At 36.2% G+C, this 12550-nt stretch overlaps 1 protein-coding gene across 1 annotated transcript in view; it reads right to left on the bottom strand.

Annotated features, from left to right (window-relative positions):
• The window catches only part of LOC145469193 (uncharacterized), a 47102-nt gene that overhangs the window by 4982 nt on the left and 29570 nt on the right, over nucleotides 1–12550 (bottom strand). Inside the window, exons 10-15 of the mRNA XM_081452889.1 lie at nucleotides 4440–4511; nucleotides 3157–3246; nucleotides 2221–2274; nucleotides 1470–1505; nucleotides 1116–1163; nucleotides 4–83 (exon numbers count right to left, since the gene is read on the bottom strand). Of these exons, the coding sequence (XP_081309015.1) occupies nucleotides 4–83; nucleotides 1116–1163; nucleotides 1470–1505; nucleotides 2221–2274; nucleotides 3157–3246; nucleotides 4440–4511 (380 nt within the window). The remainder of the gene's footprint in view (nucleotides 1–3; nucleotides 84–1115; nucleotides 1164–1469; nucleotides 1506–2220; nucleotides 2275–3156; nucleotides 3247–4439; nucleotides 4512–12550) is intronic.

Genomic DNA, 12550 nt, shown 5'->3' on the forward strand with positions numbered 1-12550 from the left:
TACTGCTTGATACTGGCGTCGACGACGAGGCGGATGTAGGAGTAATAGTAGTACTAATTGAAGTACTATAGCTTGTGGTGAGACTAGAAAACAAACAAGAACAAAAGTTAGTTATTGACCATAAATGTCTTGAAGGTTCTACGTGAGCCAAACGTTTGACCTGAACGTCTGGGTGCGGAAATGAAAAATGACTGTTCAAGGGTCTAGCTCAATATGTGAGATCATACTACGGCAATGAAAAAACCTTTTTTAGGGGATTTTCTATTCGTGCATAATCCGAAGATTTTCGAAAAATTCCGATATCGGAGGCAAATAAAGGACCATCATTTAAAAAACAAAACAAAACAAAACAAAACAAAAACAAACGACAACAACAAAATAACTAGTCAGTCCTAACGTCAAAAAATGTTGTTGCACGCATGCGTGAGATGCTCGTCAATTGACGCGGGAGAAGTCTTTCGCATACACTTTATGGTCGGGTCAGTCCCATCGTGTTAACTAGCCACTTTTACTTAAAATCTAGTCGCAAGGACGAAAGTTTGGTAGTTTGAATTTTTGGGACAAGTCCCTGCGACTTGTTCCTCAAAACACTTCGTGTGAACTGTTCGTGGGACAAGTCCCTGCGACCAGTCCCTTCGTGTAAACTCTTCAGGGGACTATTTGCAGGGACTAGTCGCAAGGACTAACCTCTCGTGTGTGCCGACCTTTAAACAATAAAAAGGGAATTATGACAATGGAACAGCTACGGAACCCCGTTAATCCGGTCACTAATGGGGCACAAAAATCTGGCCGTATTAACGGGGTGGCAATAGTAAATGGGTTCTTTAAATTAGAAAATGACTGGCTGAGCTTTTGTTCGGGCCAAAATAAAGTAGCCGTAATAACGAGATGGCTGTATCAACGCGGTGGCCACAAGGAAGGCTTAACTGCCTTTTAGGATCAAAATTGAGCATTAAACCTCTGCTGAAGTACAAGACTTAAAAAGCTCGAAATAACAACTGTGATACGAGAGGTCTGTAGATGCTAATCCTACATCGCTTCGCTAATGTCTAACCCACTGGAATTATGATCGGTTACAATACGGTTTAAAAAAGATGTGTTTCTTCAAAACTTACCTTGATGAAGTGGAAAGTGACGTGGTGGCTGTTGAATATGAAGAGGCACTAAGCCAAAAAAATATATATATTAATCGGTGAAGTTAAAATCATCAGTATTACAAAAACTGACTCGCACTAATTTTCAATAACAGCACAAATATAAAACGTCTTGCAACGTCGAATTAAAATAAAAACTGTCGGATGTTTTTAAGACTTCTTCGTGGACCTTAAAACTCCGACTCCCAACCATAATGAAAGCCAAAATTCGACATTTCAGTAAATAAATGACAGTACAAAACGAAATTGAAAGACTATGTACTACTTTAAAGCAATGCAACGTTACGTTACTTAATCAACCATGCTTTTCATTACCTTGACGTGGTTGATGCACTTGACGAAGTCGACAAGCTAAAACAAAGAACATCAATTGTTAGCTGTGCACAAATGATAGTGGTTTTAGCAAGTTCACCCAACATAAAAAAAACTAAAACTGGGCAATGTCGATCAATGACACAAACGGTTTTTGAAACAAAGCAATTCTTAATTACGTTGAAGAGGTTGAGACACTCGATGATGTTGAAACAGAACTTGACGTGGATATGCTAAAAGCGAAACAAGCGATTACCTTTACAACAGATCGAAAGCTTTACCTAGAAAGCTATCTCCTCTTTCAGTTTTCAAAACAGGCAACATTCATTAGTCGCATACTTTGTAAAATTAGTAAAAATATCGTAAGCTTGATCTTAAAATAAAAGCTATATCCCTTAAGAAAAGATACGACAGGTTCTCTGCGAAAGAGGCAATACAAGAGAGGGAAATTAGCACCAAGCGGATATCGGAACAGAGAGCCTATGAACGAGACCCTGCAGCAAGCTGGGCAGCTATCAAAAATGGAAATATGCCTATTATCTAACCAGCGGTAAAACACGGCTGAGAAGCGGTCGATTAATAGAACCAGGAGCCGTTGGCGTCCGACTCAGGTTACGAGAAATACATTCAGCGGGTCAAGCTAACACGCCCGTGTTTAAAAAAAAAAAAAAGACACGCGTTCTTTAGCGCATTGTTTACGTGAATTTGGGTTCGGTTACAACTAAGCGTCTCTACAAATCAAGTGATTAGTTACCTTGATGAAGTTGACACGCTGGATGAAGAAGACACGGAACTTGAAGTGGAGATACTGAAAGGGAACAAGAATGCTTATTTTCATAGAACATACTGTTTAAAAGCTATTTCTTTTGAAAAGCCGGAATGGTCAGTTGACGAGTTTTTGTTTACAAGGGGGTTTCAAACTGGATATCTGAAGCATGGATATTCGGTATATTTGGAAGAAATCAAGTTAAATACAGAAAAACATAATTTATCTTTCCTCTTTTTGTAATACGTTTCCTCTTGTGAAGGGTTTTATCTTTCTGTTTCCATACATTTATAGGAGCTATGCCACAGTTTGCCCATTTTGGAAAGTTTAGCTTAAATTTATCAAGTTTGTCGTTTGTAATCCGTGTTAATCTTCTACATCCTTAACCATCCTTAACTGTCCCTTTATGATTTATTATTATCTCTTTGGTATTTTTCTATCTTAGTAAACTAACATTTTCAGGTTTTCCTCAGTTTAAAGGTAATTTTAAACGTGGTCAAAATGCCGTGATTGAAATAATTTTGGGTAAAGTTAGCATATGTCGAAATTATGTTTTGAAAACCTTTCATCTGGAACCTTTTGCCAGGACCCTCTTAACCTGATTCCTGATCCCAAAAGAATTTCGTGCTTTCAAATAAATTGAAGGACGTATCTGAATAGAGCTAACGCTGTTTTATGTTATATGCAATATTCGTGAGTAGCTAGCTTTATCCTAACAGTTATTTACGTCAGACAGGTTTTCAAAATCTAAAAATGTCGTTATTTTTTCACCGTTTTACTAAACTGGCGTTTCCTTTGTTTAAACTTAATGAAGTTAGCCACGGAATATGTTGTACTTAATACACGTTTTCAACCTCAAAAAACGACAGGAAACATTTTAAAAATACGATGGCTATTACCTTAAAAAAAGTTTTAAACACTTACCTTGATGAAGTTGACACACTCGATGAAGTCGATATCGAGGACGATGTTGAAAGTGACGATGATGTTGAGATAGAACTTGAAGTAGACACACTGTTGAAAAAGGTTATATCTGAATTGCATTTAGGCTTTAACCAACAATTGAAAATATCAAAAAAATAAGCGAGTAACCTTCAAAAAACTACAATTTTGCTTGTGTTAGTTCAGATAACGAGTTAATCTAAATTTAAATAATAATCACTCATTACCTTGATGAAGTGGACACACTTGATGATGTTGATATTGACGATGACGTCGACACAGAACTTGATGTGGACACACTAAAAGAAAAGAAAATTGGTTATTAATGCCAACTATGACATATTCAATTAGAAGTAAGAATCAATAATTATAAAATCTATCGACTCTTTAATACCTATACCGGTAAAAAATTAAGACGGCTTGGGAAATCTACAAGGGTTATCATGTGACATGGACTGCTCCTTCTTTGAGAATTGTGCAAAGCCAAAGGTATTATTTAATAAGCAGTTCTGTAGCTTAATCAAAATAGTACGCCATTTTAGTAATCTAGTTTTGCAACTTACTACAAGAACTACATTAGAACGTGATGAAAATACCAGTGTACTAGATCTTGCTTTGATATCATAGTTTAAGCCAAGCAAACACATTACCTTGATGAAGTGGACACGCTTGATGATGTTGATATTGACGACGATGTCGACACAGAACTTGAGGTTGACACATTAACAAAAAAGAAAAGCCATTATTTACACGTTTTTATACATTTACATTTTGTTTTACACATTTTTACTGAGCTTTTCAAAAACTGTAGGAAAAAAAAGCGTCTTGTCTATATAGTTTGTGGTGTTTAGTTCTGTTTGTGAGCTGTTACCTATCATAAACTATTAGAAAGGGAAACGTGAAAACAGATACTTATTGCTAACAAGTTCACCTATCGACTTTTACATACCTAGACGTAGTCGCTGTTGACAAACTGGTCGTCGTGGGTGTCGAAACACTCGATGATGTCGATACCGACGACGATGTTGAAACAGAACTTGATGTCGACACGTTGAAAACGAAAGGAAAGATTATCACCACATATGTTGAGATCAACCAATAAAAAACTGGCCTTTTAATACAGGTAAAAACGCTGATGTCTTAAGTAACGAAATGAAACTGTTTCAAAAAACTCACCACTTGACACTAAATATTCAATTAACTGTAATGCAATTTTTTTTAGTTTCTGCAAGCAAATAAAATAAGATAACCAGACTCTCCATTACCTTGATGAAGTAGACACACTTGATGATGTTGATATTGACGTTGATGTCGACACAGAACTTGAAGTTGACACACTAAAAATCAAGAATCCATTACCATCATACAGCAAACGATAACGAGAGTTTTTCTTATCAGTTATGAAAATAACAACTCCAGGAAAAGTTTAATTTCGACATCAATACTCAATGAACACAATTCAAGATCCCGAAATTATAGGTTCAACAAAGCCTAGGATAGCCTGGTTCAGGAATTGATTTTAAGCCTTACCAGGCAATATAAATTATCTTAAAAATCATCGAGTATCGTAAAATGAATTTATTTGCCGCCAAATAAAAGTGTTTATGACTCCTACCCACTTTTATTAATTATTAAATGTAACCATCACAGTTTAACAACTAAGGTAAGCTAGGGAGGAATGGCAGTGAGCAGGGTTCAACCGGAGTGGGATGGAGTGTAATTTGTGCAACGTAACAAAAGGATTGAGTAATAGTCACGAGACTATCTGATGACCTAACTAACAATAGATTGATTATTTGGCAATAGTCACGAGTTGAGACGGAAAAGTACATAGCCTCGTTTCCATTGAGACCTATAAGATGATGCGTGTTCCTCGAGTTCGTCCTCTTTGTCTCCAGACCTAACACTCTGCGAGTTCAACCCTCCTCCTCCCTTCCTCCACCTCGTATATTTTTTACTTCTTTGTATTGGGTATTTTATTGTGGGCCTGCCGTTTCTCTCGTGCCCTCACCTTTGCTAGAGCTTTACGAACGAAATAATCGTTCCTAATTAGCTTTATTTGACTATGTATAATTTAATCAATTAAGCGGCCACCTCGTGTGGCCAAAATTTATCCCAACACTGGATCTGGATTACATTTTTGGGGGGCGCTCTTTGCAAACAAAGCTCGGCTGTTGACCAAATAATTGAGTATAGTTTTTTCATTAAGTTGTATTTAATTGCATCTGGGAAAGGAGACATAAAATATCTTAAATTTTGTTTGTATTATCTAACAGGGAAAGCTAAATTAAACTAATAATCAGTCTTTACCTTGATGAAGTGGACACACTTGATGACGTCGATATTGAAGATGATGTTGAAACAGAACTAGATGTGGATGCACTAGAAAAAAACGGAAGATCATCACTTTATATTCCTGAGATGACTTTTTAAAAGGTTGCTTTTCTTCAGTAATTAAAAAAAGTTGTTTAAACGATAAGCAAATTAATACCATTCTCAGTTCTCATAGTTGGATACTTGAAGCAATCATCAAAACTCACATAAGGTACTATAAAATTAATCGCTACCTTGACGAAGTGGACACACTTGATGACGTTGATACTGACGATGATGTCGACACAGAACTTGAAGTGGAGACACTTAAAGAGAAAAATCAATTATCATCATACAGCAAACGATACAGAATTTTTCTTGTCGGTTGTGAACTGAAAAAGTAACTCCAGGAAAAGTTTAATTTCGACATCGATACTCCATTAACACAATTCAAGATCATAAAATTAAAGGCTCAACTAAGCCTGTGAAAGCTAAATTATTTACCTTGATGAAGTGGACACACTCGATGACGTCGATATTGACGATGATGTTGAAACAGAACTAGATGTCGACACACTAGAGAAAAAAAAAAAAACAAACAACCACGGAAGATCATCACTTCCTGTTCCCGAGATAAGCTCTTAAAAGGTTGCTTTTCTGGAATTCTTATAGTTGGATACTTGATGCAATCATTACTTCTATCATAATATACTATAACTTCATTGCTACCTTGACGAAGTGGACACACTTGATGATGTTGATATTGACGATGATGTCGAGACAGAACTTGAAGTTGAGACACTACAAGGAAAGTACAGTGATTACTTTGAGGCATTTGAACATTCCTAGGAAAAAAAACGTTCAAGACACTGAACAGAAACAAGTCACTTCCAAATACAAATCATAAGTGTTAAGATGAAGAGCTTGTGAAGGTCTGCATGACGCAAAAATGCAACTTCGCTAGTACCTATCTTTGAAATGAATTCACGATGAGCGTTCCAAAAGTAAGTGATAACTATAGTAAAGCGTTAAAAATAGACTAATAAAAACAAAAGCTTGTTGTTGACTATACTATCTGTTGATTCCTCCATACCTAGACGTAGTTGCTGTTGACAAACTGGTCGTAGTGGGTGTCGAAACACTCGATGATGTCGATGCCGACGACGATGTTGAAATAGAACTTGATGTTGAAATACTAGAAAGGAAACGAGAATTTCCACATGAATCGTCAAATGTTGATTTTTGTCACTTGAAGAGAAAAGTTATACACCTTAATAATTTGCATTCAACCATTATACTGTGCTACGGGTTAAAGTAATTTTACAAATCGAATTAGTTAAGCATACTCTGTTATACCTCGACGAAGTTGACACACTTGATGACGTTGATATTGACGATGATGTCGACACAGAACTTGAAGTTGAGACACTAAAAGGAAAGTTCAAAGATTATTACGATGAATTTAATGAGTTCAAGGACTTAAGAATCTCTTTAATAAACGAAAATCACGATATATCTGATTGAAGTTAACCTTTGAAAACTTCATTTCATAATGGCCAGTCTTCAGTCTGGCGCTTTGGAAGTGGTATATATAACATTAAGAGGTCAAGAAAGCTATCTCACTATTTCATCAAGATATTCCTAAAAACATGGATTCTCTAATACCTGGACGTGGTTGCTGTTGATAGACTAGTCGTAGTGGGTGTCGATATACTTGATGATGTCGATACCGACGACGATGTTGAAATAGAACTTGATGTGGACAAACTGGAAACAAAGAGAAAGATCGTTCATTATGTTTAAGGATTAGAAAATTATCGCCTAAGTGTCTTTACGAACGTTACGTTCCACCTGGTACTCCCCTAAACTAGGTCTACATAGTGCAAGAATCGTTCACACAACAACTATCTCATTCGCTGTAACCTATGACTCTTTAAAAATTATTCTTTGAAATGGAGATAAATATTCTGCCACTACTATTCCCCGAGATTGAAAAGATTAATTGTTTTATTATATACAGACGAAGTGATCTCAAAAACAGACAAGCAAACCTTAATTGGATAATGTTTTATTACCTTGATGAAGTGGACACACTTGATGATGTTGATATTGACGATGATGTCGACACAGAACTTGAAGTGGAGACACTAAAAATCAAGAATCCATTACCATCATACAGCAAACGATAACGAGAGTTTTTCTTATCAGTAGTGAAAATAACAACTCCAGGAAAAGTTTAATTTCGACATCAATACTCAATGAACACAATTCAAGATCCCGAAATTATAGGTTCAACAAAGCCTAGGATAGCCTGGTTCAGGAATTGATTTTAAGCCTTAGCAGGCAATATAAATTATCTTAAAAATCATCGAGTATCGTAAAATGAATTTATTTGCCGCCAAATAAAAGTGTTTATGACTCCTACCCACTTTTATTAATTATTAAATGTAACTATCACAGTTTAACAACTAAGGTAAGCTAGGGAGGAATGGCAGTGAGCAGGGTTCAACCGGAGTGGGATGGAGTGTAATTTGTGCAACGTAACAAAAGGATTGAGTAATAGTCACGAGACTATCTGATGACCTAACTAACAATAGATTGATTATTTGGCAATAGTCACGAGTTGAGACGGAAAAGTACATAGCCTCGTTTCCATTGAGACCTATAAGATGATGCGTGTTCCTCGAGTTCGTCCTCTTTGTCTCCAGACCTAACACTCTGCGAGTTCAACCCTCCTCCTCCCTTCCTCCACCTCGTATATTTTTTACTTCTTTGTATTGGGTATTTTATTGTGGGCCTGCCGTTTCTCTCGTGCCCTCACCTTTGCTAGAGCTTTACGAACGAAATAATCGTTCCTAATTAGCTTTATTTGACTATGTATAATTTAATCAATTAAGCGGCCACCTCGTGTGGCCAAAATTTATCCCAACACTGGATCTGGATTACATTTTTGGGGGGCGCTCTTTGCAAACAAAGCTCGGCTGTTGACCAAATAATTGAGTATAGTTTTTTCATTAAGTTGTATTTAATTGCATCTGGGAAAGGAGACATAAAATATCTTAAATTTTGTTTGTATTATCTAACAGGGAAAGCTAAATTAAACTAATAATCAGTCTTTACCTTGATGAAGTGGACACACTTGATGACGTCGATATTGAAGATGATGTTGAAACAGAACTAGATGTGGATGCACTAGAAAAAAACGGAAGATCATCACTTTATATTCCTGAGATGACTTTTTAAAAGGTTGCTTTTCTTCAGTAATTAAAAAAAGTTGTTTAAACGATAAGCAAATTAATACCATTCTCAGTTCTCATAGTTGGATACTTGAAGCAATCATCAAAACTCACATAAGGTACTATAAAATTAATCGCTACCTTGACGAAGTGGACACACTTGATGACGTTGATACTGACGATGATGTCGACACAGAACTTGAAGTGGAGACACTTAAAGAGAAAAATCAATTATCATCATACAGCAAACGATACAGAATTTTTCTTGTCGGTTGTGAACTGAAAAAGTAACTCCAGGAAAAGTTTAATTTCGACATCGATACTCCATTAACACAATTCAAGATCATAAAATTAAAGGCTCAACTAAGCCTGTGAAAGCTAAATTATTTACCTTGATGAAGTGGACACACTCGATGACGTCGATATTGACGATGATGTTGAAACAGAACTAGATGTCGACACACTAGAGAAAAAAAAAAAAACAAACAACCACGGAAGATCATCACTTCCTGTTCCCGAGATAAGCTCTTAAAAGGTTGCTTTTCTGGAATTCTTATAGTTGGATACTTGATGCAATCATTACTTCTATCATAATATACTATAACTTCATTGCTACCTTGACGAAGTGGACACACTTGATGATGTTGATATTGACGATGATGTCGAGACAGAACTTGAAGTTGAGACACTACAAGGAAAGTACAGTGATTACTTTGAGGCATTTGAACATTCCTAGGAAAAAAAACGTTCAAGACACTGAACAGAAACAAGTCACTTCCAAATACAAATCATAAGTGTTAAGATGAAGAGCTTGTGAAGGTCTGCATGACGCAAAAATGCAACTTCGCTAGTACCTATCTTTGAAATGAATTCACGATGAGCGTTCCAAAAGTAAGTGATAACTATAGTAAAGCGTTAAAAATAGACTAATAAAAACAAAAGCTTGTTGTTGACTATACTATCTGTTGATTCCTCCATACCTAGACGTAGTTGCTGTTGACAAACTGGTCGTAGTGGGTGTCGAAACACTCGATGATGTCGATGCCGACGACGATGTTGAAATAGAACTTGATGTTGAAATACTAGAAAGGAAACGAGAATTTCCACATGAATCGTCAAATGTTGATTTTTGTCACTTGAAGAGAAAAGTTATACACCTTAATAATTTGCATTCAACCATTATACTGTGCTACGGGTTAAAGTAATTTTACAAATCGAATTAGTTAAGCATACTCTGTTATACCTCGACGAAGTTGACACACTTGATGACGTTGATATTGACGATGATGTCGACACAGAACTTGAAGTTGAGACACTAAAAGGAAAGTTCAAAGATTATTACGATGAATTTAATGAGTTCAAGGACTTAAGAATCTCTTTAATAAACGAAAATCACGATATATCTGATTGAAGTTAACCTTTGAAAACTTCATTTCATAATGGCCAGTCTTCAGTCTGGCGCTTTGGAAGTGGTATATATAACATTAAGAGGTCAAGAAAGCTATCTCACTATTTCATCAAGATATTCCTAAAAACATGGATTCTCTAATACCTGGACGTGGTTGCTGTTGATAGACTAGTCGTAGTGGGTGTCGATATACTTGATGATGTCGATACCGACGACGATGTTGAAATAGAACTTGATGTGGACAAACTGGAAACAAAGAGAAAGATCGTTCATTATGTTTAAGGATTAGAAAATTATCGCCTAAGTGTCTTTACGAACGTTACGTTCCACCTGGTACTCCCCTAAACTAGGTCTACATAGTGCAAGAATCGTTCACACAACAACTATCTCATTCGCTGTAACCTATGACTCTTTAAAAATTATTCTTTGAAATGGAGATAAATATTCTGCCACTACTATTCCCCGAGATTGAAAAGATTAATTGTTTTATTATATACAGACGAAGTGATCTCAAAAACAGACAAGCAAACCTTAATTGGATAATGTTTTATTACCTTGATGAAGTGGACACACTTGATGATGTTGATATTGACGATGATGTCGACACAGAACTTGAAGTGGAGACACTAAAAATCAAGAATCCATTACCATCATACAGCAAACGATAACGAGAGTTTTTCTTATCAGTAGTGAAAATAACAACTCCAGGAAAAGTTTAATTTCGACATCAATACTCAATGAACACAATTCAAGATCCCGAAATTATAGGTTCAACAAAGCCTAGGATAGCCTGGTTCAGGAATTGATTTTAAGCCTTAGCAGGCAATATAAATTATCTTAAAAATCATCGAGTATCGTAAAATGAATTTATTTGCCGCCAAATAAAAGTGTTTATGACTCCTACCCACTTTTATTAATTATTAAATGTAACTATCACAGTTTAACAACTAAGGTAAGCTAGGGAGGAATGGCAGTGAGCAGGGTTCAACCGGAGTGGGATGGAGTGTAATTTGTGCAACGTAACAAAAGGATTGAGTAATAGTCACGAGACTATCTGATGACCTAACTAACAATAGATTGATTATTTGGCAATAGTCACGAGTTGAGACGGAAAAGTACATAGCCTCGTTTCCATTGAGACCTATAAGATGATGCGTGTTCCTCGAGTTCGTCCTCTTTGTCTCCAGACCTAACACTCTGCGAGTTCAACCCTCCTCCTCCCTTCCTCCACCTCGTATATTTTTTACTTCTTTGTATTGGGTATTTTATTGTGGGCCTGCCGTTTCTCTCGTGCCCTCACCTTTGCTAGAGCTTTACGAACGAAATAATCGTTCCTAATTAGCTTTATTTGACTATGTATAATTTAATCAATTAAGCGGCCACCTCGTGTGGCCAAAATTTATCCCAACACTGGATCTGGATTACATTTTTGGGGGGCGCTCTTTGCAAACAAAGCTCGGCTGTTGACCAAATAATTGAGTATAGTTTTTTCATTAAGTTGTATTTAATTGCATCTGGGAAAGGAGACATAAAATATCTTAAATTTTGTTTGTATTATCTAACAGGGAAAGCTAAATTAAACTAATAATCAGTCTTTACCTTGATGAAGTGGACACACTTGATGACGTCGATATTGAAGATGATGTTGAAACAGAACTAGATGTGGATGCACTAGAAAAAAACGGAAGATCATCACTTTATATTCCTGAGATGACTTTTTAAAAGGTTGCTTTTCTTCAGTAATTAAAAAAAGTTGTTTAAACGATAAGCAAATTAATACCATTCTCAGTTCTCATAGTTGGATACTTGAAGCAATCATCAAAACTCACATAAGGTACTATAAAATTAATCGCTACCTTGACGAAGTGGACACACTTGATGACGTTGATACTGACGATGATGTCGACACAGAACTTGAAGTGGAGACACTTAAAGAGAAAAATCAATTATCATCATACAGCAAACGATACAGAATTTTTCTTGTCGGTTGTGAACTGAAAAAGTAACTCCAGGAAAAGTTTAATTTCGACATCGATACTCCATTAACACAATTCAAGATCATAAAATTAAAGGCTCAACTAAGCCTGTGAAAGCTAAATTATTTACCTTGATGAAGTGGACACACTCGATGACGTCGATATTGACGATGATGTTGAAACAGAACTAGATGTCGACACACTAGAGAAAAAAAAAAAAACAAACAACCACGGAAGATCATCACTTCCTGTTCCCGAGATAAGCTCTTAAAAGGTTGCTTTTCTGGAATTCTTATAGTTGGATACTTGATGCAATCATTACTTCTATCATAATATACTATAACTTCATTGCTACCTTGACGAAGTGGACACACTTGATGATGTTGATATTGACGATGATGTCGAGACAGAACTTGAAGTTGAGACACTACAAGGAAAGTACA

The sequence above is a fragment of the Orbicella franksi genome, chromosome 15, assembly GCF_964199315.1.
Source record: "Orbicella franksi chromosome 15, jaOrbFran1.1, whole genome shotgun sequence".
Taxonomy (NCBI): Eukaryota; Metazoa; Cnidaria; class Anthozoa; order Scleractinia; family Merulinidae; genus Orbicella; species Orbicella franksi.